The sequence below is a fragment of the Ceraceosorus guamensis genome, assembly GCF_003144195.1.
Source record: "Ceraceosorus guamensis strain MCA 4658 unplaced genomic scaffold IE81scaffold_1, whole genome shotgun sequence".
In the NCBI taxonomy this organism is placed as follows: Eukaryota; Fungi; Basidiomycota; class Exobasidiomycetes; order Ceraceosorales; family Ceraceosoraceae; genus Ceraceosorus; species Ceraceosorus guamensis.
In genome coordinates, this window is record NW_020289996.1 from 458,806 (window position 1) to 482,978 (window position 24,173).

General features: G+C 56.1%; 6 protein-coding genes across 6 annotated transcripts; 2 read left to right on the forward strand and 4 right to left on the reverse strand.

Moving 5' to 3' along the window:
• Positions 1 to 104: 104 nt before the first annotated feature.
• On the reverse strand, positions 105 to 1,167 carry IE81DRAFT_5607 (hypothetical protein). Its single transcript, XM_025517447.1, has 2 exons — positions 1,057 to 1,167; positions 105 to 1,002 (listed from the first exon to the last, which is right to left on the reverse strand). The coding sequence occupies exon 2, from the start codon at positions 992 to 994 to the stop codon at positions 479 to 481; it is 516 nt and encodes a 171-aa protein (XP_025373519.1). The 5' UTR covers positions 995 to 1,002; positions 1,057 to 1,167; the 3' UTR covers positions 105 to 478.
• Positions 1,168 to 7,934: 6,767 nt separating this feature from the next.
• IE81DRAFT_5649 (hypothetical protein) lies at positions 7,935 to 9,905 on the reverse strand. The gene is made up of 3 exons (XM_025517452.1): positions 8,643 to 9,905; positions 8,474 to 8,574; positions 7,935 to 8,396 (listed from the first exon to the last, which is right to left on the reverse strand). The coding sequence occupies exons 1-3, from the start codon at positions 9,671 to 9,673 to the stop codon at positions 8,068 to 8,070; spliced, it is 1,461 nt and encodes a 486-aa protein (XP_025373520.1). The 5' UTR covers positions 9,674 to 9,905; the 3' UTR covers positions 7,935 to 8,067.
• Positions 9,906 to 10,161: 256 nt separating this feature from the next.
• Positions 10,162 to 11,616, forward strand: IE81DRAFT_296295 (hypothetical protein). The gene is made up of 2 exons (XM_025512133.1): positions 10,162 to 10,731; positions 10,827 to 11,616. Exons 1-2 carry the CDS (start codon positions 10,360 to 10,362, stop codon positions 11,316 to 11,318), a joined length of 864 nt encoding a protein of 287 aa, XP_025373521.1. The 5' UTR covers positions 10,162 to 10,359; the 3' UTR covers positions 11,319 to 11,616.
• Positions 11,427 to 16,814, reverse strand: IE81DRAFT_338786 (hypothetical protein). Its single transcript, XM_025515550.1, has 7 exons — positions 15,635 to 16,814; positions 13,329 to 15,516; positions 12,447 to 13,257; positions 11,973 to 12,365; positions 11,874 to 11,889; positions 11,776 to 11,789; positions 11,427 to 11,694 (listed from the first exon to the last, which is right to left on the reverse strand). Exons 1-7 carry the CDS (start codon positions 16,396 to 16,398, stop codon positions 11,669 to 11,671), a joined length of 4,212 nt encoding a protein of 1,403 aa, XP_025373522.1. The 5' UTR covers positions 16,399 to 16,814; the 3' UTR covers positions 11,427 to 11,668.
• An 837-nt stretch (positions 16,815 to 17,651) lies between these two features.
• On the forward strand, positions 17,652 to 19,917 carry IE81DRAFT_319271 (APH-domain-containing protein). Its single transcript, XM_025512674.1, has 7 exons — positions 17,652 to 18,067; positions 18,255 to 18,657; positions 18,742 to 18,982; positions 19,051 to 19,083; positions 19,165 to 19,491; positions 19,575 to 19,622; positions 19,718 to 19,917. The coding sequence occupies exons 1-7, from the start codon at positions 17,959 to 17,961 to the stop codon at positions 19,820 to 19,822; spliced, it is 1,266 nt and encodes a 421-aa protein (XP_025373523.1). The 5' UTR covers positions 17,652 to 17,958; the 3' UTR covers positions 19,823 to 19,917.
• A 121-nt stretch (positions 19,918 to 20,038) lies between these two features.
• IE81DRAFT_363345 (hypothetical protein) lies at positions 20,039 to 23,166 on the reverse strand. The gene is made up of 2 exons (XM_025516761.1): positions 22,447 to 23,166; positions 20,039 to 22,344 (listed from the first exon to the last, which is right to left on the reverse strand). The coding sequence occupies exons 1-2, from the start codon at positions 22,670 to 22,672 to the stop codon at positions 20,063 to 20,065; spliced, it is 2,508 nt and encodes an 835-aa protein (XP_025373524.1). The 5' UTR covers positions 22,673 to 23,166; the 3' UTR covers positions 20,039 to 20,062.
• Positions 23,167 to 24,173: the final 1,007 nt, after the last annotated feature.

Sequence of the window (24,173 nt, forward strand, 5' to 3'; positions counted from 1 at the left end):
CTTTGGCGGTTGCATTGACGACCGTTTGCTCGTCCATAATCCATGCACGACCTCGACGCCCGTCGTTGATGCCAAGTAACGGCCTCTGCTGACATACGGATGCATCGACTCTACGATCGGTGGCCGCGCAGCCAGGGTTCCCGTCTACTGCGCTACAATTCGCCGTATGTCAACCGACCGTCCTTGGTACGTTTCCTGACTCCTCGTCCTGGCGACCGCACGAGTCTGCACGCCTACCGCTACATGTGATAAGGTTCACCCAATTGACGACGCCTATTCTCATCCATATATGCTGGTCCAGTCTGGCAGTCGTCGGACTTTTGACGACTAAGTGCGCGGAGATCTCGCCGCAACTGCATCACCGCCGACCAATGTGAATGAAGGCGAAAGTGCAATCTTGGCGATAGCGACGACCCATGCACGACCATCCCTCCTAAGGTGGGCGCCACCTAGCTGTCGCCACTTATCACCGGCCGGCTTATCCAGCACCGCTTTTTTTTCGCAGCTTGGCGCAGACATATACAAGCTGTCCGCCCACCCTCCGCCATCTGCATGGCTGTGCAGCAAGCCGAGAGCCTATTGTGAGCTGGACACGGACGCCATTTCCGAAGGCAGTGTAATCCATCGTGAATGCGCGGTCCCCGTTGCTTCCTATGCAAGCGCCGAACGGTTCTGACCAGACGCGCATTGGCTCGCTCGCCAAGCCACGCGTCAAAGCAGGAGCATCGCTGGTGTGGAGCTCAAAGGCATCGACCCAGAACGCCGTGTGCACCCAACTGTCGAGCCCAAGCATTCGTGATTGATCAAATGCTGACGGCTTCTCCAGAGTCCGCCGCGCTATGAGCGAGTCAAAGTGGGGAAAGATCGCAACGCCCAGATTCGCCGGGGCGGGTAGCGATTGCTGTACGTGGGAGCTTGTCGATGCGTAGCACTGCGGTGCGCCTCGAAAGGGGACCTCGGGTCCGGGCTGCGCGAACTCCGGGCACTGCTGCATGGCGCGCCCTGACTTTCGATCACGATCGGCTCAGATCGAAGCTTGACTTTGCGCGGACTCACCTTGGACGATTTTGGCTGGCCAGGGAACGAGTAGGTGGTGACAGTGGCACCAAGGGCAAATCGATGTCCCAGCCGCGCGTTTACGAGATGCTTCTTCGGGTATCTGGCGAGGGTCGAGAATCAAGCGCCGTCAAGTGGCGATGAAGACGAGAAATTGGCACCTGACCAAGGCGAAGTAAAGATCGCGGTTGCAAGGGTATGCCGCGGCAGTGATCGCGTGTGCAGTGTCGCTAGAGGGGACAGATGCTACCCTCGAAACGTCGTTGGGGCTTCGAGGAAAGTGCAGTCGTGAATGGCGAGGAGCTTAGATCTGGGTGCTGATCGAAGCGAACTACCGAGCAGGAAGCTTGAATGAATTTGTGCTCTAGAGTGCAGAGTAGTCCAAGTCGTCCAGGATCATAACAATGTCGAGGAGTTGACGATGCCATTCGCGGCGTACAGCCCAAAGACGAAAATGATCGTGTATGGAAGAGGGCGATGGACAGCTGAAGCCGCAGATAGCGGAGGCCTCCAAGAGACTCCGAAAAGATCGGCGTGCGAAGGGGCATTCGGGACAGAGATCGGCCACAAAGAGGAGTAAGGCCCGAGCAGGCAGAGGCGACGAGTGTTGTGGAGGTGGAGCGCAAAGGTGCCAAAAGCCGTTGTTGCTTGCTGAAAGTGCGCGGCGGTGGCGTGCGCTTGTTGGACAAGTCGAGGCCTGACAACGGTCCAATGTCAAGGATGGTAGCAAGAGGGTGTGGCAGAGCGCCGAGAACGAGGATGGAAAAACGCAGTACACGGAAATACTGCAGCAGGCGGCGAGGGGGGTTGAGCTCCCCTCCGACACGGACCGCTGACGCAGCGTGCAGAGCTTTTCTCTCGCAAGTCACCGGTCGCGAACACCTGATTTTGTCTCGTCTAGAGATATGTTGAAGTAGGTTGAAGAAGGTTGTAGCAGGGTCTGGGCGGGCTGCTGCGAATTGGTTCACCGACGTACAGGGCCTGAAAGGCCACGAAGATCGCGCACGACAGCAGAGACCAGAAGTTGCAGTGGGGGCGGTTTCAGTTGGAATGATGAGTTTTGATCAACTATTCCGGGCGGAGCGGCAGTGCAAACAGTGCATTTGTGCGGGCACGCTAGATGGAGGATAGAGCTCATGGAAGGAGTGCTTAGTTGCACTGACCCAAGTGTCTAGAACGCTTCCCAAACGGCGTCACAGAATTTGAGATGAGGCATGGCCCTCAGCACGAAAGTACGCTTTCCTCAGCTATGATGTTAGACTCACGTCGTGCGTTCGCAATCTACACAAAGCGAGACTTTTGGGTAATGCGAACAGACGAGTTCCCTGAAGATACTGGGCGGCGACGTCTTGTGCAATCAGGGATCGAAAAAGTCAGAGTCGGGGCAAAGCCAGAGGGAGGGCTCCAGGCGCAACAAAGTGCCAGAGTCTAGGCAGGCACCGTACTCACTGTGTCGCTATGTAAACGCACCGGGAGGGCTTTCAGCCCCAAACGAGCGACTGATTTGAGGTCAATCGTAAGCTATAGGGTCTAGCGCACCAAGGTGGCACGGGAGAGGTAGGGCAAGCCTTGGGATAAGTCCAGCCCAAGTGAATGGACGCAGCGGTAACCAGCAGAATCGCTCGAAGCTTTGCCGGTTGCTTGGGACGCAGCCAGGAAGGTTGCCCCGCAACTTGCCTACCGTCTAGCTCCGCAAGACGTAAGTGACAGGCAGCACTTGGTACGGTACGAAGAAGGCACAAAGCCCGCCTTGGCGAGCGATTTGGAAGATGAAAGCAGAACACTCGCGCCTTCCCCGTCGACGGTCTTCTTTCCACGGCCTACATGATAGGTCAGCGCCGTGGGGGTGGAAGGGTGCAGCACACTTCTCGCGTACCTCGCGAGACGCGCCACAGAGGTGGAGAGCGTGTAACTTTGTTACCTGCAGAATCGATGCACTACATGTCCCGTACGCATGACGCCGGATCAAAGATCACGAAATCAGCAGATTTTTGTTCCTTACCATTCACGAGTACATTTGTGATTGGCCTGGATTCACGATTTTCGAGCGGCGCCTCTTGGACAGAGCAGCGCGCAGTCGCTGATGAGCCGCTGGACAGAGAGCTGGAAGCTGGTCATATCCCCACCGACAAAGGTGCGAGTGGGATGGATTGCGACGGTTTGGCGCGAGGGAAATTCGACGAGAATCTGAAGAACCTCGAGCCGTGCCGGACACCGTGCGGCCCAAGCGCTCGTGATGACGAAAGTCTCGAAGTGTTGACTGTACACTGGGGCCCACCATCTCCGTGCTACTCAGTACACTGAGCATACAGCATTGATCTAGATCGATGCGGCGACTTACGTACTAAGGTGTTGTCTGATTGCCTAGAGGACGGCTCCGGCTCTTTGGCTGGCAGGGAGATCCGGCACTTGTGATTGGCCCACCAACAGTGCGGGTTGCGGAAGCTGGGTGCCGCGGTGGCGGCCAGGGACTAACCTCTGCATCCGGCTCTCCGATGACAGAATCACGAATACAACAACGTCATCTATAGTGTGCGTCTATACTGCTGTTTCCGCTGCAATCGTGCAGCTAGCTTGGCGTTGAAGCCGACAGGCTAACGGCATCAATAATTCCCCGACGCTATGTGCAATCTTCAAAATCTTGAATAATGTCAAGTTCTACACTCATCTGCCTGGAATGCACCTTCTCGCTCTACGACTCACATTCACATTGCGGTTGTGGTCTCAGCAGTAGCAGCTAGGCGCAAAATTTCCGATGACCTGCATGCGCCTTCATTTCTGTGTGACTCGTCGGATTCGGAGGCCATGCCATTCAAGACTCGTGACTGCAGCCATCGCGAATTAAGCGAGGTCCCCGCCGCGCAGCAGGCGTGCACGATGCCGCGACGTGCTCAGACTGTAGACGATTGGTGGGACTGACGGCAGGCTGAACGGTCGCAGGCGCCCAAAGGAGTTTCAAAGAGTCCTCGCTGTCACCTGCTGACGTTTGGCCGCCGCAAGCTGAAAGTGGTCAATCTCCGTTCCGCAATCCGCGCTTGCTCCAGTAACCTTGTGTCACTAATGTTGGTCTGCCGCGCAGCGGCTCAATCCCGTCGTGGGAGGCGATTTTAGCTGGCGACACTGGTTCACAGTGGTGTGGGCTGCTGCACGATCATGAATGAGCAGCGTACACACGTAGCCTCCTTGCTGCGACCACATTCCCGATACACCGCAAAGAAGATTTGCGTGAGACAAGCTGGGCGACTGACGGCGTGTAGCCGAAGTAAATCCACACGGTTCAGGTGCCGCTTATGAAGGCTGCATAGGAGGCGGGCTGCTCGTCGTTCACATGCATGAGCGCGCTTCGCTAGTCTAGTCGCTGTCAAGACGATCGGGCTAAGCATCAAACGTGCATGCACCACGTTGTGAATAGCAAGCGGGACCAGTACCCTTAAACTGCTGTGCGGTGGTGCCAAACGTACAAGCGATCGTACGACGCCGGCACAGCCGTGGCAGCGCGAGGCCGATCAAGATTCCGTTTTCGGCTCGTCTGATAGCCCCACGGACCTGGCGGACGGTGCTGACTCTATATTCGCGGCTGCCAAGAGCTGGCGCAACTGCTGACTGGCACTCTATATAGTTTAAGGCGCGTAAGAGGGCATCGACGCACAAGCCGGAGAATTACTCGCCTGTAGGAACCGGCGCTTAGCCGTCAGCTTCTTACGAATACTCCGACTCATGCAGGGAATTGATTGGGCGCGTGGCTCGTTTATGTTGGAGGGAGGCCGATGAATCTCGTTTCTCACCTCGCTTATAATGTCGTGCTCTGCATTGCAACCACGCCTTGCCTCGCTGGTGATCATTTTTGGTCCATCAGTAGCGGGGCCGAGAACGAACCATCTTTGGCGAGCGAAGCAGAAAATTCGTATTGGAATGGCAAGCAGCCGAGGCGACAAGTGCCGCAACTTGTGCAGGTGGACGACGCTTGCTGGCAGCAACTTTCGCGCTTCTTGCTCTCGAAAAGTCCAGACAACGACCGAAGACCACATTGCTGCCTTCCAGGAGGCCTTAGTAACGCACGTGGCGGAGCGTGGCGGCGCTCTCGGCTAGGTAGCGAGTGGCTCTTGGCTCGAGCCTACGCCGAGCGCTCCTGTAATGCCCAGCCAACATTTTCATCTTTATTTCGCGCAAGACGGTGCCATAGTGACCCACCCGCGTGGAGAGCACTGAATGAAAGGCATGAAGCCCCAGCCTGACCCCGGATTCAAGGACGGTCAGTATGAATGAGTCAATATGCACTGCGACGTCTTCAGTCACAAAGTGGCACTGATTGTCTCACCATTGCACATGCAGAGCTTCTAGTCTTGAGGCCGAACCGGGATGCAGGACCTGCGCTGCAGCCCGCGCCGCCAGAACGATCTCATTGTACATCGTTCTCGTCGCTTTGTTGAGCACGTCTGAAGCACACCCAATACCAATCAGCTGAGGCGCGCGCTGACCCATCTCAAGACCCGGACTCACGGAGACAAAGTCGCGCTCGATCACCAGGCGCCTGGCCTTTGAGGCTTTTCAAGTAGGCGACCAACTTCATCGCGGCGACCAAAAATCCTTCGTAAATGTTCTGATGTACGATCACGTGCGGATTGAGATCCGTGTCGTTGTAAATGATATGCGCACGGCTTTTCAAAGCTCTGCGACGAGTGACCTCAGTACACATCAGAGTCGCATCATGGGGGTTGCAAGCTCCGCCCTACTCACTGCTTGGTTTTCTGGACAAGAGTGATGCCTGGTCTGCGGCCTTGCTCAACAGTGAGCGTGTCTCTGATCTCTGCAGCCAAATGACAATTGCGTGTGAGGTCAGTGCAGCATCCACGGCAACCCAATGAATGAATGCACTGTTGTGGGATACTCACGCATTGCGGCGTAGCGTGACAAGTCCGTCCTTACGGACAGTGTCTTGGAATTGATCAAGATGCCGCACCACGGAAAGAAGTCCGTGTGAGTTCTGAGAACGAAGGCGCCAGTGCCGCTGATGCGTAGATCAAAGTTGGCCAAGCTTTTGTCAGGGGAAATGCTAGAACCGTAGTCGGGGTAGCCGCGCTCCATGGTGTGAAAGAAACGTGTGGCTCGGCGCTTAGATGTAGAGATGAACAAGAAGTCATCAACATATCTGATGAGCAGGTTTCCAGGCTTTTGGGTGAACGCAAGCTTCTCCTTCTCTAGTTGTGCGAGATAGAAGCAACATAGCATCGTAGATAGACTTGATCCCTGAGGGATGCCAACGCGCTGACGGTAGAAATCTCTGCCAATTTTGACTATGTTGTCATTGACGTGCTGGTCCAGCAAATGAAGCAGGTCCACTCGATCCTCATAGGGGTAATGTACCGAGTCAGCCAAGACGGCATTGCGTAGTGAGCGCGCCATTTCTTCGGCAAGGCTTGCAAAGCTGCCTTGCTGCGCTTCGGGGCAAGCACGCCGAACGAATGTCTTCTTGGCCTTGCCAGCGGCGCAGACCATCTGTGTAAATTTTTGAATGACGTAGCCATCCTGAGACACGGTACGGTCCTGTCAGCGAATTCGCACGGATCAGGCTATTCGATCTTGCACGAACTTGATCACGAAGAAGGTATTTGACGATGGCCATCAGCTTATCTTGCACAATCGTGTCGAAAGCGGCCACAATGTCGACTTTCACGAAGTAAAGACGCGAGCCATTGTTTTTGAGGCGATCGCGAACGGTAGGTGCGAAGTCCTTGAGGCGTGTGTAGATGTCGTTCAGCCCGAAAACGGACGCGCCGAGCATGTGTGGCTGTGAAGTCCTTTCATGAGTGAGAATTTGGAATGCATTCTGCATGACCGAGTTGATGCTCCGGCCTAGTGTAGCGTCCCCGCTATTGCTTGAGGCGCTTTTGTTAGAGCCAGCCACGCGGCGCAGCGAGCGACGTCTCAAGTTGACGATGGGTCGAACGCCCGTCTCCTTCGGCAACAATCTAATGTGAGAATAGCCCAGTTTGCGTTCTAAAATCGTGGCCAAAGCTTCTGTTCGGGGCACAGGCTCAAACGCGGTGCCCTTGAGTCTGTTCAAGAGTGGTGCGCATACCATCGCCCAGTCATCTTGGCGAAAGTACAGAACGCGATTGCGGTAGGCAGCAGCTTCCGTGACGTAGAATGTTGTGCGCAGCAGGGGCATGACGAGGCTATCAACTACGTAAAAGAGTACCTCAGCCAAGAGGCTTTCACGTCTCGCATGTTCAGCAGCTGTACAGCGCTGGGCGCTCGCTCGGAGGTTTGGGGGCTGCAACCAAGTGACGTCACTAAGGCGCAAACCATCAAGAAGCTGATGCATGTTCACGCTTTCGTACCGCCTTGCGTGCACGAATTGTCGCACAGCTAAGGAGTGGGAAGCGGGAAGTGAGCAAAAGGTCGCTTGGAGTTCTCGGCGATGCAACTTACCCCTCTGAAATTTTCCATAGTTGAGTCGTGAACCGAGCAGATCGATCGGCACAATACTTCGTATGGCTGCACACACAAAGCGAGCAACTTGGCCAGTGGGCTGTGCATACCTTATGAAGCGGGGTTTGTCTCTAGCTTGCGTGGCAACCTGCATCGATATCTGGTCCAGATGTTGCCATGACTGGGGCGCTCCCGAAGCTGGTTCAAGATCATCTTCATGTGCTTGCGTTGTCGGTGGTAGTTGTGATGAGGAGGCTGTTGGGCCAAGAGACCCACCTCTAGCGAATTGCGAGCTGCCTGGCAGCTCGGCCATGTTGAACTGCAGGCGAAATTCAGGAATTGCTGACCTGACCCCGCAATTTGAATTCACTCACAGCAATTTCGTCCCGATCGTGCTCGGTAAGTCGCCGACGCGGTAGGAGGCTTCGACACATGATGTCTGACATCCGACGATAATCCAGGCGGTCGTGTTTGTGCAGCATGATCGCTATCAGATGACGAGCTTTCTTGAGCCGCAGAGGTGTCTTGATTCGACCCTTTGCCTGCGCACGGAAAGGAAGACAATTTAATGCAATGACTCTAAAAGCGAAGCCAGTGTATTCTCACCGCAATTTCGACGTCCCGATTACCATACTCCTGGAAAGGCTGACTGGTCTTTTTCCAGTCCCTGCTGCTGGTAAAGACATTGTGCAAGCCGTACTCCAGCGGCCAGACATGCTTCATCACATGCTGAACACGCATCAGCTTGTATTTCTTACTTTCTGCGAGCGTGAGCGGTCCGAGCTGGGTTGCGCGTTGATCCGCCCTCTCATCTCCAGGCATAGGGCTGGCGGAGCTTCCTTGCTTTGACGGAGATCTGCGCAAAGCTTTGAGGAGATCCGGCACGCTGGCGGTTCGATTGAAGACATCTAGCCGGAAGAAGAGGCGTTGATCCTCAGAAAGCGCTGCAAGCTATATGCATCAGCGCTGTCCGGCCACTGCTCACGATTGATGGGCAAGCCAACCGCTATGCGTCCTGCTCTCGTCCGAATTGGTCGAGCGTAGAATATACGGGAGCGGACAAGGGTGATTTCTGTGTGCTTTCGTCTAGCATAGAGAAGCGATGTCGATGTTAGGCCATCTTTACACTCGTCGATCTTTGACATGCGACTTACCTCTTCTGTGACGTTTGCGATTTGCCACCAAACTTGCGCTTCAGAGCAGCGCCGTTGAAGGCTCGTAGGCGCTCTGACGGTGCGGGTCGCCTGTCAAAGGCACCAGTAGGTAGAGAAACGGTCTTTTGAAAGGGGGCTCGTTGGACAAGGAGAAGTGAGGGCTCAGCATCGTGGCGCTTTGAGCGCTTTCGTCGGCGACGGGGCGGGACCATTGCAGCGACGGGAGTCTCGTTGGGGTGAGCGACGCTTTGTTCTTCCAGGTCAGAAATGGGAACGCCAGTGAGCTGCATCCAGCAGTCATCTGAGTGGGCTATCGGCGCGAAGATGGATGCGTTAGTGAGCAAGTGAATAAAGACATTCGCGCCCAACGAGCGAAGCAGATTGGACCATTGTGTATCAACAGTGATGCTGGTGACGTTGGTGTTGAGTTGGAAATTCGTCAGACCTCCGCCACGGTGAGACAAGGGAGCCCGATCATCTGCCATCCTGTAACCGAGTGTGAGGAGATTGCTTGCTAGTCGCGAACCTTTGAAAGTGCTGGATGCGGCGGATCGACGAAGCAGCAAGATCTGAGCTCGCTTCACCACGTCGGCTACTGTGACGCCTGATAGCTCCGCAGGATCGGGGGAAGTCCAGGTAGAAAAGCGCTGCTGATCTGCCGTGAAGGCAGCTTCTTGAGCACCCGTCAAGCAGATGATCTTCGAAGCCAAGTCGTGTTCCTTCGCGCACGATTCGGAGGTGGATGGTTCTCGTAGGAGTCGGGCGACAATGCTTTGGGCTTTGCTGGGAAGCAGGCCAGTCAAGTAGTCCTCAATGCTGTGTTGGCGCACAAAAAAGCGGCCAAGAAGGCGATGCGCTTGGCTCGCTCGAGCCAAGTCACTCTGGAGGGGGCTCCGATCATTGGTCGACCCTCGATCAGCACTTTTATGCTTCGAAGGGCGTAGCACAGTCGTGCTTTCAGCATCCTTTGACTGCTGATTTGAGGCGACGGCGAGGCGATCGCCGTGTCCAGATCGCTTTCGCTTGACCATTTTTGCTTGTTTCTTTCTACGATAGGGTGGCTCGGACCCACCCAGAGCTGCGGAATGGAGCTCCGTGCGGCAGCGGAGCGATTTGGACCATTGAGCGTACCCACCTTTGGCCGCGCGGTTTGGCAGGTTGACCTCTCTATCTGATATCAATCTCAGGTTGCATGGAGCATATATGAAGGTGCCAATCGTGAATGGCTCCAAAGATCAGTGACCGTGAGTGATCTGTCAAAGCTTGAGGTTTTGGTTGCGAGTCTTGCGTGATATCCACGATTTGTCGTTCGCCTCATCCACACAGCAGCATTGAGTGGAATACACGGCGCGTCGCGTGCGCGCCGTGGACGCGCGCGTTGCGTGTTAATTGCCGCGCTGCAGCATCGGCAGCAGAAGCTGCCAAAGGAAGGCGCGGCGGTGGGATCGTGCATGGTCACAATTAAGCAGCAAACCGGCCATGCAAATGCAGATTCAGATTGCGACTGCTGATGGACCTCATCTGCACACCCATCTACAATCGTGAATACACACCTATACCGCAAGCTTGAACATTCTACGCTCGGAGCTTCGCTGAACGTGCTACTCGAGCGGTGTCACGAGCACCATCGGCTTGGCTGTACACTCGTACCACTCCGAACGCAAAGCGAGACATATTGTTGCTTCAGAGAGCCCGATCTCTGCGATCAGTCTTAGTCATGGAGGTGGAAGGCAATCTTCAACACGAGGCTGGTTCTAGCGCGAGCACCTCCGCACCAGCAAATGCTCATCAGCGCAGCGTATCCAAATCAGGAGGTGCGGGCAAAGCGTCATCGGCGAAAAGTGCTGGAAAGGATGCCTCCAAGGCGGGACCTAAGGGCAAGGGGCAAGTCGGCAAGGGTGCCAGCACAAACGCTAATGAAGCCAAGTCCACGGGCAAAGGAAAGGACAAGGCGGGAGGTGCGAGTGCTGGGGGAGGGAAAGCTGCTGGCTCATCCACGAGTGCGGCCAAGGATTCGCAGGCTGGAGCGTCTACACCTCTGGGCGGCACGCCTCTGTTCGCTCTGACCAGAGTTGCACGGATCATGCGGGTGAGTGCCGTTGCTGGTATTTCTTGTCCAGAGAATGGCAGTGGAAACAGGACGAAGCTCGCCAAGTGCTGATTCTGGTCATGCCCTCGCTACAGGCGGACGAAGACGTGGAACAACTGCCAAAAGATAGCGTGCGAGCCATGGCGGTAGCTACCGAGAAGTTTGTCCAAGTGCTAGCAGAAGAAGCGTATTTGGGAGCCAAGGCCGAAAAGAGAAAAGTGGTGACGTACAAGGATTTGTCGAATCTGGTTCATAGATCAAGCTTCAACTTTCTGGACGAGGTCATTCCTCAACCCACATCGCTCAATGCGGCACTGATAAAGAGGGCAAAGCATTTGGAGGATGTGCAAGCTGGCAAGCTGTCGGCAGGTGGAGCGGCAAATGCAAAGGTCGGGTCGACTGGTGTGGACCCTGCAGCCGATTTGTCGAGCGGCTCAGCACTCGCTGATCAGTCTGCATTGTCCTCGAGGAATGGAGGAGTTGGTCGCTTGCAAGTCAATGGCTTTGGCAACTCGGCTTCGAATGGACATGCCCAGTCCGAGGAGGAAGCGCCCCTCACGAGCTCCGACGATGAAATGCAGGAGTAGCCGCTCAAATGCCCCAACTTCGGGGCGCAAACCCCGTGCCCTCTTTCGATGGCGGCTGCGCCTCGCCATCCTACACGCTCTCTACATTGTCTGGCAAACTTTGCAATGCGGACGTCATGATTTCATCAAAGCTCGTTGTCGGCCTCAAGGGCGCTTGAAAAGGTATAACATGATAAATAAAGGCAAAAGGTCCAGGCAGCTTAAGCGGAGGTTTGTGGAGTCTGAGGAGACTTGTCCAGCGAAGTAAGCTCGCTAGCACAGATTAGCGCAGGCGCGCAAGGAAATAGCAAATATGCGGATGATGCAACAGTCGAATCATAGTAAATAAGGCAGGATGAGTCTGCGCTACCTCAGAAGACATCATTGATGGTGCATTCTGCGAGAGCCAAAGAAAAAAAGGGGAGAGAGGGTGGGGTTTAGCTGAGATGACGCATCGTGTTGGCCAAGCAGAACTCACGCTCAAGGGTATGTCTGCAAGGAGCGTTGCACCAGCGCGATGGAAGAAGAAAGTCAGTCCAGATCTACGATACTCTCCGCTCAGGTGATGAAACGCACCCATACTCTTCGCAATCTGGTAGGAAAAGCGCGAGAGAGAATAGGAGTTCGTGAGCACTCGATTCACGTCTTCTGCGCACAGCACCAGCGTCTACTTACCATCGCAGAATGGTCTGTCGTCGTCATCGTCGTCAACGTTGGTCGATGTCGCCTGCGTAGTTGGAACGGACGCTGCAGGCGCAGGCGTCTCAGGCTGCTCTGTTCTGACAACTCTCGTCGTTTCGATCGTCCCGTTCGTCGATTGCTCCTGCTGCGCGTCTGCCTTCGTCGAGCTGAAGACATCATCTTCATTCGCTCTTGAAGACTTCGGTGGGTTGACCTTCTTGGTCTCCTGCATCGGCTCGTTTGCGGTCTTGTCTGCCACAAGCGACGCGGAGCTCGAGCTTCGCTCAATCTGTCTTTGCAGCTTGGCCACCTTGCGCTCTAGCTCCTCGCAGATGAGCTGCTGCTCATCTCGTCGATAAACCGAGGCTTCGCAGAGAGCTTCCAGATCTGGCAGGGCACAGAAGGCGAAGGAAAGTCAGTTGGAGCAACGTGCTGCCAAAAGTTTCAGCGTGAGCCCGCGGCACGCACCTGTGATTTCTTGTTGCAAAGAGACTCGGCTTCGCTCGTGCGCATCATTGGCTTCTTTGAGTTGGCGTTCCATCGTCTCGATGGACTTGAGTGAGCGATCAAGGGCCGCCTTGGTCTCGTTGAGCTCTGTCGTAAGCTTGACCACGTCCCCTTTGCCTTGAGCGCCCAACTCTCTGGTTAGATCTGCAAGTTGGTGGTCCAGCGTCGACCTCTGCTCTCGGGCAGCCAACAGCTCGTGGCGGGTCTCTTCGAGAGAAGCTTGTAGATCTTGTTTGCTCACCTTTAGGCCGCTGACCTCCTCGCTCAAGGTGCCGACAAGAATGCGCAAACCCGTGAGTTCGTCCTTCGCAGACTGAGCAGAAGGCCCAAGAGAGCCTCGAGAGCGTCGACTAGTGGAGCTTGCGTTCGAGATACGCCGAGAGTGCTGCAACGAGGGAGAGGTTCCAGCCGCTTCGGTACCGTTTGCAAAGGCGCCCGAATCAACTGACGGAGATGTTCCAGGCCTCGGACTGGCATTGCTGATCTCTCGAGACATGCGCGCCGAAGCCGCTGCGGACATTGCAGGAGACTTGAAAGCACGAGCGGGCAAGTGTCCCTGTAGCTCCGCAATGTTCGCTTGCAGCTCCTCCATCTCGATGCGCAACCTTCCGGCTTCCTTGCTCGCCTCTCGCTTGCCAGAACGCGCTGCTTCCAGAAGAGTGTTGAGCCTCTCAATTTCGCCCTCCAGCCGAGCTTTGTCTGCGCTTGCACGCTCTTCCACCTCGCTCGGTCCTCCACCTAGACCTTGAGCCTCAGCTCGCATGGTTTCCAGCTTATCAGGCAAAAAGTCGTCGTCCCTGTAAGCGCAAAGAAAGCCAAATGGCACCTCGGCCGTTGACTCACCTCGGCGCGCTCGCTCTCGAGCGCCGCACGACTAGCTTGAAGCGCATGGTCGAGCTCTTCGGCCTTGCTCTCAGCCTCCATCTTGTCCTGCTTCATTCGTGCCACATCCGCCTTGGCTTTCCTACCTTCATCGCGCAGCTTCTGTTCCGCCTCCATAGTGCGCTCTTTTCTCTTCCGAGCATTCTCTCTCTCCTCTTCCAGCTTGTGTCGAAGTTCTTCCAATTGGTCCTCGAGCGCGCTCGCCTTGGCCTTTTCGTGCGCGAGCTGCTCCGTCGCGGTTTGCAGATCGATGGCAGCCGCGCTGCCCGGAGCCGCAGTCACGCGTCCCGCCACTTGAGCAAGCGCCGCCTCTCTTTGAGCTTCCACTTCTCGAAGAGCAGTCTGAGCCCTGTCCGCGAATTCTCGCAGACGAGCTTCAGCGTCCTGCACGCGCTGTTCGGCCTCTTCTTCTCTCTTCTTCGCATCTTCCTCATAAATAGCGCTCATCTCGCTTCCGCTCTTGAGCAGGTCTTGGATCTCGGCTTTCGCCTTCTCTCGCTCAGCCTCGAGTGTCTGCTCCACGCGCTGCGCGCGCTCCTTGAGGTGCGTGATCTCCGCCTCCTTCGCTTTCAGCGCCTCTCCGTCCCTTTCGGAGCTGCCGATGGATGCTTTGAGATCATTGACCAGCGCCTCACTTTCCTTGAGGCGACTCTCGACGTCTGCCACTCTCCTCTCGCCCTCCGCTTGCACCCGCTGCATTTCGTCCGCGTGTACCTGTGCTGCTCGCTGTTTGTTGGCGGCTTCGCGCTCCTCGGCTTCTCGTCGTCTGCGAGCTTCGTCTGCTTTCTCGACCGTGCGCTCCTCCTCGACTTCTTTGCGCGTCTCTTCAGCCGTCGATGCTCGGACACGCTCCTTGTCTCGCGCATGGTCCAACGCAGCAGCAGACGCCGACGTCTCCAGCTTTTCGATGTTCTCCTTGAGCCTTTGTAGCTCTATCTTTAGCTCTTCATGCTCAAAGCTAGACACACCCGCTTTGATGGGACTGCGACTCCGACTACGCTCGCGCTTAGGACTGCGTGTGTCTGCTTCATCACTGCTGACTGGGTAAGCGATTGAAGGATCGTGGCGGGTCGATGTGGAGAGCCGCTTGGAATCAGTGGTGGGTGGTCGTCGAGGAGTAAGGTCCATCTCCTCCAGAAGCAAATGGACGCTGGAGCGTTCGGCGGTGTGGCCGCGTCGACCAGCAACCTGCTCGTTGCTTTCCGATCCCGCCGCAGTCTGCCCGTTGAGCCTAGCCATGACGGACTTGAGCGGGGTGCGCGCCTCATCTTCACCATCTGCGTTGGCCATGTGCGCAGAAAGAGAGCTGGTCGGGCGACTTCCAACGCTCTTCCGAGGGGAAGAAGCGCCGTTTGCGCGAGACGGACTGCCGGGCGGACCCATGTCCCCTGCGGTGAGAGCGGGACCGCTAGAACGAGCTTTCATAGGCCGTGGAGTGACGTGGGGTGAGCCAGGTGCTTCAGCTCCAGACGTGCGCCATCGAGCTCCCGCCACCCCGCCTTTCGCTGCCTCCCCAGCAGCACCTCCGAGGCTCGAACGAGCCCGTCCCATCAAGGAGTCTTTCAGGGGACTAGTCGAGCGCGGTCCGCCGGCATCTTCCATTCCCGCTTCCCTTTTCGCAGCCAAGTCAGCAGCCGAGGCCTTCATAAACTTTGACGCCCTGCTACCCTCTCGAATGCGCGCTTCTGCTTCCGCTGCGGCCTTTGCGCTTATCTTCGCTCGTTTACGACCATCTTCGTCCAGCAACAGGTCCGCATGGCTTTTGCGAGGTGCAAGCCTCGAGTCTGGTCTTGAGCTGGTTGCGCTTGTTTGCGACATTGAAGACGGAGGTCTGGAGTGGGGCGTAGCAGACGCATTGCGCGAAGCCGAAAGAGACAGGCGGGAGGCCGGTCGACGGAGCGAGTTGGCCATACTGGAGGGAGGTCTGCTCGCACGCGGACCTTCCGGTGTATCTGCTCTCCTCATGCTCATCGACGTTGAAGATCTTCCGCTGTAAGCTTCGCCAGCCACCGATGATCTCCCACTTCTATGGGACATTGCACTTTGAGGTCTGGCAGTAGCTTCGTTGCTGACAGAATCACGAAGCACTTGAAGTTGGTGCGGTCTGCAGAAAACGCCGCAGAGCGGTCCACACGCGAAATATTGCTCCCTTATGAAGCGCGCATGGAAGGGGGTCAATGCGGGAAATGAGCCCTCGTTCGCGCCACACGGCATGGCCCCTAATGAACCCTCTTGCAAAATGGCGAAGCCTCCGCCGTCAGACTCACCCATTGACGATGCCATCATTTTTTCCCTTTCCTTCGCTCTCGCCCAGCAGCTCCAAACCGGCAAAGTCTCCGCTCTTGCCGGTAATACGACCCAGATACCGTACGATACCTTCCAGGGTCTGGCCATCGCTCACAAAGCGTGCAATCTGACCCAGCTCAACTCCCGCGATGGAGATCGGTTCCGATGCCTTTGTGCTGTTGCTCCTCTCGCGAGTCCGAGCCGTGGATGCTATCGTGCTGGCCTCGTACTGTTTAGGCAGGGGCGGTGGTGGCACCGCAGCTTCTGGGGCAGTGCTGGCACCGAAGCCGGGCGTACGCGAGCCGAAGCTACCCTTGGGAGCCAACGACCTTCGAGGAGCAGGAGTCCGAGGCAAAGCAGTCCCAGCACTGGCCGCAGATTTAAGAGGCATGGGCGAATCGGATTTGCCAGCTGCTACAGGAGCTATCGAAGATGATAGCTGAGGATGCCTCAAGCGTGATGGTGTATCTACCCGGTCTTCATCTGAGACACCTCGGTGATGCCACGATGAAGGAGCAGGAAGAGATCGACGACCTGTGCCTGGCGCCGCAGCGGCTGAAGAGGTAGGTCCGGAGGGCACGGGAATGCCACCTCCTGGGGTCGAGCGGGAAGCCAAGGACGGAGATGGCAGCTTTGACTCGTTCGTCGCCGTTGTCGTGTCACTGGGGTTGCTGCTCGGGACGCTTTTGCGAGGTGAGCCACCGAAGGCCGAAGGTTGTTGAAGCCGAGAAGGGATGCCAGACATTTTGCCGACTCGGCGAGGATACCTTTGTCACAAGTGATGATGTGTGGGCCTTTCACGACTGTGAGCTTCCAGGTCATGAGAATGTTCGCAAAGGATCGTGGCAGCGTCAAATGCGAGACCGACGCTAGATAGAAAGATGCCCTCTAGATCTTGGCGCTGGCCGGTCTTGTAATAGCGCGAGAAGATGTTGACAGGAGCTCTGCGGATCGCACCGTCTTCGTTGCTATGCGGGCGTATTGTCGTTCGATGGCCAGAAGCACAGCGCTGTGCAGCATACAGCAACATGCACCAAGGCGGGTAACGAACAGGCAGCCAGCAATATTGAATGATGGTGGCAGGATCACCCTCAGAGTGACCCGCTCGACCTGCTGGCTTGATATTCAGGTATCCCGAGTCACAAATCACGAATGTGAATGTGAGTATCAATATTTGGGTCTGGAAACCGTTACACCACCCGCTGCGTGTGCATCTTCCAGCTTCTACACGACACAGCTTTGATCACGAATAAACACCATGTACGCTCAACAGCACCTCGATCACCATGCACTCGATTCCCTATGCGACTTAGACTATATAATACGACGTGCATAGCCGGCGCGCGGGCCGAGCTTCTGATGCAGTCGTGAGTTTCCTTAATACCTATTAACGACTCTGATTCAATCCTAATTCTCGATTCAAATTAAGCACGCACGCAGCCCAAACAGAAAGGCCTATCGTGATCGAGACTGCGCTTCCGCCTCTGCATGCAGCAGGAGCAGCTGCTGCTGCTGCTGCTGCACCGCGAGGCGAGGTCGATGAGGCGGTGAAAGCAACACTGCACCGCTGCGTTCACGTGAGGTCGGACGCAATGCGGTCATGAGTCAAGAGTCACGTACACGACGCGTGCTGTCTTTCTGCTCACTCATCAGACTTCAAGATTCATTCAAAGTTGGCGAGTTCGCAGCGACCGCTTCTCCTCCGCCCGTCATGCCTGCTCGGAGCCAATTCGGTACTTCCTACTGATACTGCGCTCCTGGCTCCTCCCAAACGATGTCGCTCAAAGTCTCGAATCGCTAGCACTCTTTACGTATGTGCAGACTCAATGACTTCAGCACGCTGGACCTGCTGGTGCAGGACTCAGGACTTGGACGCACACGCGCGCGCGCGCGTCGAAGACGAAATACCAAGACGTGTGGGACACGTGACCTCTTCCCATGATGCATATATCCCCACACTCTTCTGACTCAAACTTGACTCAGGCTCCAGCGGCCGCGCGCTGGACCAGCCCGGTTGTGATCCGGGCCGATGAGCGCTGCCGAAGTGTATGGAGCTACAGCACATACAGCTGTTGCGTACATGCTTGGACATCAGCCACCTCCTTGACCTGGCTGGCTCACAAAGTGACTTCTATTGGATCAGCTGTGAGCTCCGCATCCTTCGACTCCACATCCCTTCGCTCAGAGCACTTTTCACCCTCGCATTCACCACGACTGGCCTCATCTCCTTCTTCAACGAGCACACGCAGCTTCACTGAGAGTATCCTCCTCACCCTCCCCACGACCGAGCACATCGACAGTGGAAATGTCTGGCTCCTCTTCATCTTCGTCGGGGTCGACAAAGAAGGAGGGTCAAAAGTATGGCGAGATACGCAACACGATCGACTTGGATGTGCTGAATGACTACCTGAAGAGTGAGTGCAGCTGCAACGTGATGAGGGAGGTGGAGGTGCGCAGCGAACACTTCGAGCAGGGGGAGGATCGCAAGTGCAACGCATCCAGCGACGCGAGACTGGAGGAGGAGGTATGGACGCAGGGTACTGCCAGAAGCTCACCCACACTGCCGCTGTGATGCATCCGCGCACTATTGCCTCTCCTCAGAAAACGTCAAAGGCATTGCAGCGCCCGTCACCGCCAAGCAATTCAGCTTTGGGCAGTCCAACCCGACGTACATCTTGACCGACAGCGACGCTTCGAAATACGTTTTGCGCAAAAAGCCGCCCGGCACATTGCTATCTCCCACTGCTCACGCGGTGGAGCGAGAATACAGGGTGCTGAAGGCGCTCGGAGAGCACAACGAGAGGCTTCCAGGAGACAAGGGCACCGGTCCGCACGACGATCAGAGATTGAAACATAGGGACGCTGTGCCTGTGCCCAAAGTGTACACGCTCTGCGAAGATGCTTCCATCCTCGGCACTCCTTGGTACATTATGCAATTCGTTGAGGGAAGAATCTTCGAGGACCCCAGGATGGTCACCATCCCGAAACAAGAGCGCATACAGTGGTGAGTGGGCTATGGCCGCTTGGACGGGGCTGTCCAGCTAGCCGCACGCAATGCTGAATCACGCGCCCGCATGTTTTTTTGCAGCTACGAGTCAGCCTTGAAGACGTTGGCGGCGCTTCACCGCATCAAACCAGCAGACGTTGGTCTGGAGTCGTACGGCAAGACCCAAGACTTTTACATGAGGCAGCTGAAAGGCCTGGGCAAAGTGTCTTACATGCAGTCCAAGGCGAAGGATAAGGACACTGGCAAAGAGGTCGGCGAAATTCCTTCCTTCAAGGACATTACCACTTGGTTTGCCAAGAACATGGTCGCGGACGAGAACGGGGTGCGTCGAGAGCATGCGTGGCGACGTTGCAGCTGCTTACCAGTCGCTCTTTCCTTCACCTCGCTCAGATCACTCACGGAGACTACAAGATCGATAATCTGGTGAGCTGGATTGCACGGTCCCCACTCTCTCGCTTTTCCTAGGCCGCAGCACAAAAAAGCTGACCAGCACCTTTTTCTCAGATTTTTCATCCGACCGAACCACGCGTGATTGGTGTGCTGGACTGGGAGCTTTCCACGCTCGGACATCCTCTTTCCGATCTGGGCAACATATTGCAGCCCTTCTCGTTGGATTGCCCGGACCCATCCATCGCCTCTGCCCCACTCGACCAACTACAGAAGTCAGGAAGTGGCAAGAGCGAAGACATGTTCATGTCCCTTGGAGGCTTGGACAAGTCTACTTGTCCAGTACCCACAAAGGAACAGAACCTCGAAATCTATTGCCAAGCGGTTGAAAGACCATTCCCTATTCCCAATTGGGCATTCTGCGAAGCATGGGCTTGGTTCCGCGTAAGTCGCGTGTTCGAGCGAGTGCAACGAATGCAATGGCGCCGGGCGCTCGTGTTGACCACCACCTTCCTTCTCCTTTTCAGCTTGCTGTCATCGCACAAGGCATCGCTGCTCGTGTAGCTCAAAAACAGGTGCGTGCGCAATCTATGCAAGCAATGTCGACCCATGGCGCCGATCACGATGCGAATGCTAAGCATTCGACTTTTTCTTTCCCCAAAACCTGCAGGCCAGCTCGGCAGAAGCTGTTCGCTACGCCAGCAAATTTCCTGCATGTGCGGAGAACGTCAAACTGATCATTAGACGATCCGAAGAGGGCAAAGCCAAGCTGTAAAGCGTCATTCCTTTCCCCTTTGTGTTCTTTGCTGCGATTTGTGGTTCTGACGATTACTTTGTCGAGGCTGGAATGTCATGAGGAATTGCGAACGCTAAAGGGGGAAGCTGACTGATACTGTACATGGTCGACTGTGAACACTTGCGCGCGAGGCAAATTTGCCAAGAATCAAAAGACTCAGAGGTGGCGAGGCAGCAAGGGGAGGAAAGCAAGAAGGGGGGGGGAGGGGGTTTTTGCCCCTTAGCGTCGATGTATTCTAATCCTAGAAGCGCGTCCTCTTCCACCTCCCAATTCCTCCAGCGTCAAATCACCCTCCTCCTCCTTTTCCTTTGCCTCCTTTCTCAATCTCAGCAGCGCACTCTTGGCCGCCGGAGAAGCCGGACCGAGTTGGCCGAGGGAGTGGGATCGAGGAAGAGCTGCTGCGGTAGGAGCAGGGACAGGTTCATCGCACCATACATTCGCTTCTTCACGTCCTCGTCGTGCTGGCTGCTGCCCTTCTTGGGCAACTGAGGGCACATCTACGGATCTCTCGTCGGCTAGAGGGATGGCGGGTAGAGAGGCCAATAAAGATCGACGCGCTTGCATCGGCTCGCAACGAGCTGCCACGAGCGAGGTTCGACCTGCAGCGCGCTGGACCCGAACCGCGGGCTTGCTCTGCACAAAAGGCGTGGAGGTCGTGGGTCCCTTGACCGATCTTCTGCGCTTTGAATCTCGCCGTTCGCGTTCAGATCGGTGAGTTTGGTTCAAAGTCGCAGGCTCCTGCTGCTCGTCTTCCTCCTCCTCGTCTTGGTGCTCCTCTTCCTCCTGTGGCTCTTCGGCTTCTCGGTGCGAGCTCATCTGCCTCTGAGCAGCTTCCAAAGCTTCCAGAGGCAAAGGAGCCGTCTTGTTCAACCTAATCTTTTCCAGACTCTTTATAGCCGAAGAGGAGCGATGATGTGCGTACCTCTTTACGCGAGTCAACGTGGTCCTCTGCCTCTGAGCAAGGGGCACCTCGATAGCTTCGAAGCAGTGCAACTTCCTCTTGATCTCTTGCATCTGTTGTCTCAAAGTCCGCACCTCTTCTTCGAGACCTACCACCTCGTACTTCGCCTCGTCGCGCTCTCGCCGAAGTCGATCCATGTAGTGCACTTTTTGCATCGGATTCTCGTGTGATGCTAGATCAGCATTGAGCGTAGAAAGCAGTGAAGCTTCAGACTCGGCATGCGATGCGCGAGAGAGTAGCACCTTGTGCTCTTTCGACAGCGTTTCGTAGGCGCTTTGGTAGCGCTCTGCATTGGCGAGCGCTTCCTGCAGCTCGTTGCAGTCGTCGCTCCAGCGATCTTCTTTGGCCTTTGCGTTGTTGAGCCGAGAGACGAGACACTTGTTCTGCTCCTTGAGCGAGCACGCCTCCTTCTGCAGAGCTTCGTTGTGCACCTGCCATGCCTGTGCTCTACTTGATCCTTCCACCGCTTCTTCCCGCGCTTTAGCCAGCGAAGCGTTCAAGGCGCTGAGCTGAGCTTCTTGCGTACTGACGCGCTTTTTTAGCTCTTGCGACTGAACGATGGCCTGATGGGCCAAAGAAGCCTCTCGAAGCAGATCCGGCTGGCGCTCGTGGAAATCGGCCAGCTCATGTTGCATCCTCGTCACCATGTCCTGCATCCCGTCCAGCTCGATGCGAATCAGCTGTTCTCGCTGCTTCACATCGGCGATCGCCGCTTCATACGCTTCCCGATCCAGCTGGAGCTCCTGCACATTGTCGGATGGCGCATGTTGGCACTGAGGAGGCGTGCTCGACTCCGCACTGATATGGATCTCGCAGAAAGGCCTGCTTTGCAACTTTTGGATGTGTTCCTGCGCTTCGGCCAGCTGAGAGCGCAGAGATTGTTCTTGCTCCTTCACAGCGCTCAAAGCATCTTCAGACATTCCCTTCTCCTGCTCCATCTGCTCCATCTGAGCTTGCGCAGCCTTGCCTTGAGCTGTAGAGATCTTCATCATGCGCATGACATCCGCTCGATCCAGCTTGGCAGCTTGCAGTTCCTGCCCTATGGACGCAGACGCCTTCATGAGAGCCTGTTCGCGACCTCTGAACAGGTCGACCTGCTCATCCAAGCTCTGCACCTCCTCTTCCAAGCTAGTGATCTGTTCTTGCAGGCTGTGCATCTGCTGCGAAGCGTCGCCGTGCTGCTCGAGCTGTTCTTGCAGCTTGGCTTCCGCATCCTCGGCGCGCTGCTCCGCCTCGCTCAACGCCGCGCTTCTTCTGTCCAGCTCGGCTCGCCACTCGGCATTCTCGGTCTGTGCATCTTCCACCTTCACCCTCAAGCTCTCCACTTCTTGTCCCAAACGTCTAGCCGCGCTTCTTGCCTCATCGCGCTCCGTCTTGTTTTTGGCAACTGCTCCGCTCCACTCCGATTTGCTCGTCGCGTGCAGCGATTCCAACTCTTTGAACTGCGCTCGCAGTGCAGCGAGGTTCGTGCCAGAAGTTGACGAGGATCTTGCTTTCTCCAAGGCCGATTCGAGCTTCAATCTCTTTTGACCTGCCAAGCCTGCAAGTCGATCCCAAAAGCGCAGGAAAACAGGGCTCAGCAAAGAGTCGACTCCACATGCGCGTCACGCTCAATCACCGCCGTACCATCCCTCCCACTCACGCAGCTCCACGTCGACTTCCTCCTTGGATCGCTTCAGTTCGATGAGCTCCCTCTCCGCCTCCACAAGTCTCGCTTCCACTTTGCGCGCCCGAGCCTCCTCTTTGGCCTTGACACCGGCTGCCCCCAGAGATCCGCTCGCTTGTCGAGAGGCTACAGGCACGTCATTCTCTTTGTCCGCTCCTGCAAGTACTGGTGTCGCATTGACACGCCGAGATGCACCAAACATGCTGTGCGATTCAGCGAGCAGGCGTGGGCTGTATGCGTCCGTCCGATCGGAGCGCGCTTGTATGAGTGTCAAGGTCGAGGAATATTGGGACGCTTGCTCAGTCACAGGTAGTGCTACGCGCAAAGCGTGTCAAGGAAGTCAGGGGAGTCGTGAGTGTTGTGATGTGTGAGAGTTGCAATCGTGAATCAGAATGTTTGGTCGATCGATCTTCAGGGTTCGTATCGGTGATGGATGGATCGACCTCAGCAGCAGCGGCAGTAGCAGCAGGCAGCAGGCAGCATGGAAGCAAAACGTATAGGCTCGTAGAATCCACTTCAACCAACACTTGGTCTTTTGGCGCACGTGACTAGACCGTCAGACTGCGTCGCGCGCGGCGCGCGGCAGATTTATTCGGGTGAGACGCGTGCCCTCGCTCGGAAGACGCGGCTGCATTCTTGATTTCCTCGGCTAGATAGATGAACAGCAAGTAGTAGTCTGGATGAGTCGCATCCGTCGCGAGTGAAGAGTGATGGTGAGTAGTCTCTCTGCATCATATTCATTTTAATGCGATCCCGCCTGCCAAACTTTCGATGCTGGAATGGTGTGTGTGCCTCTTCCTCGTGACCAACGTCTGACCTCGTCTGCCTTGAATTCGCGGCTGTCATACAGGATATCATCCGAATTGTGAATGCCTGCGCGCGCGACCAGCAGCTGACCATGTGCAACCTGCTGGGCAAGACGCAACAACAACACTCTGAATGAATCGCCTGCCTCCACACCATCTATCATTCGCTCACTCGCCAGCACACCATATACACCCGGCAACACAGGCATCCTCTCGCGCTCACGGCTGTCCTCGGCGTGAGAGAAAGTGCTGCGATGCGATGCCATGCTGCGCTATGCAATAGCGCCATGCATGCATCCAAAAAGCGCGCGTGTGCTTTGATGATTGGGCCGATATCGGTACGTGGGACCGCGTATAGCAGCAGCAACTCGACGGCGCGGCTGCTGCTGAGTCTGATCCGTGTGCATGCGTGATGATCAGTGCTCGGGCGCGCGCCGCGGATGAAACGGCATGCATGCATCACAGCTAGCAGAGACGCCGGCCGCGGCGGCTGCGCTTGTGTTGAAGTGGAGGGAGGGTGCAAGTACAGCACTCGCGTGCCTCCATGCAGGATGCAGCAGGACTTGATTGACAGAGTATTCGTGATCCTGTGCAACGCGCGACTTGCTTGCTGCTTGCTGATCGAGCCGATGTGGGGAAGCGAGTTGAAGATGTTGATGAGATATGAATCAGGGTGCAAGCGTCGGTCGGGTATGAGCGACGTTGCAATGCGAGCGTCCTTTTGCAATGCTCTCATGATCGCCCACCCGGATGTGAATAGAATTGTCAAGTATTCTCCACCACTCTAGCTGAAGTCATACGTTGCTTTCGCCTTCGCCATGGCTATGCAATCGGAGCAAGCGGCTGGCTGACTTGCTTTCTTTGCCCTCTCGCTTGCCGTGCCGTTCGTGGACATGA

Excerpts from the sequence above, each read along its gene's own strand:
- IE81DRAFT_5607 (XM_025517447.1), bottom strand. The coding sequence starts at position 994 with ATGCAGCAGTGCCCGGAGTTCGCGCAGCCCGGACCCGAGGTCCCCTTT.
- IE81DRAFT_5649 (XM_025517452.1), bottom strand. The coding sequence starts at position 9,673 with ATGGTCAAGCGAAAGCGATCTGGACACGGCGATCGCCTCGCCGTCGCC. Across the intron at positions 8,575-8,642 it reads TCGCAAACGTCACAGAAGAG|ACGAAAGCACACAGAAATCA; the intron begins GTAAGTCGCATG and ends TCTCTATGCTAG. Across the intron at positions 8,397-8,473 it reads GGTTGGCTTGCCCATCAATC|ATGTCTTCAATCGAACCGCC; the intron begins GTGAGCAGTGGC and ends TCTTCCGGCTAG.
- IE81DRAFT_296295 (XM_025512133.1), top strand. The coding sequence starts at position 10,360 with ATGGAGGTGGAAGGCAATCTTCAACACGAGGCTGGTTCTAGCGCGAGC. Across the intron at positions 10,732-10,826 it reads GAGTTGCACGGATCATGCGG|GCGGACGAAGACGTGGAACA; the intron begins GTGAGTGCCGTT and ends CCCTCGCTACAG.
- IE81DRAFT_338786 (XM_025515550.1), bottom strand. The coding sequence starts at position 16,398 with ATGTCTGGCATCCCTTCTCGGCTTCAACAACCTTCGGCCTTCGGTGGC. Across the intron at positions 15,517-15,634 it reads AATGATGGCATCGTCAATGG|GGAGCAATATTTCGCGTGTG; the intron begins GTGAGTCTGACG and ends GCGCTTCATAAG. Across the intron at positions 12,366-12,446 it reads TTTGCAACAAGAAATCACAG|ATCTGGAAGCTCTCTGCGAA; the intron begins GTGCGTGCCGCG and ends GTGCCCTGCCAG.
- IE81DRAFT_319271 (XM_025512674.1), top strand. The coding sequence starts at position 17,959 with ATGTCTGGCTCCTCTTCATCTTCGTCGGGGTCGACAAAGAAGGAGGGT. Across the intron at positions 18,068-18,254 it reads GCTGAATGACTACCTGAAGA|AAAACGTCAAAGGCATTGCA; the intron begins GTGAGTGCAGCT and ends GCCTCTCCTCAG. Across the intron at positions 18,983-19,050 it reads TGGTCGCGGACGAGAACGGG|ATCACTCACGGAGACTACAA; the intron begins GTGCGTCGAGAG and ends CACCTCGCTCAG.
- IE81DRAFT_363345 (XM_025516761.1), bottom strand. The coding sequence starts at position 22,672 with ATGTTTGGTGCATCTCGGCGTGTCAATGCGACACCAGTACTTGCAGGA. Across the intron at positions 22,345-22,446 it reads GGAAGTCGACGTGGAGCTGC|GCTTGGCAGGTCAAAAGAGA; the intron begins GTGAGTGGGAGG and ends ATCGACTTGCAG.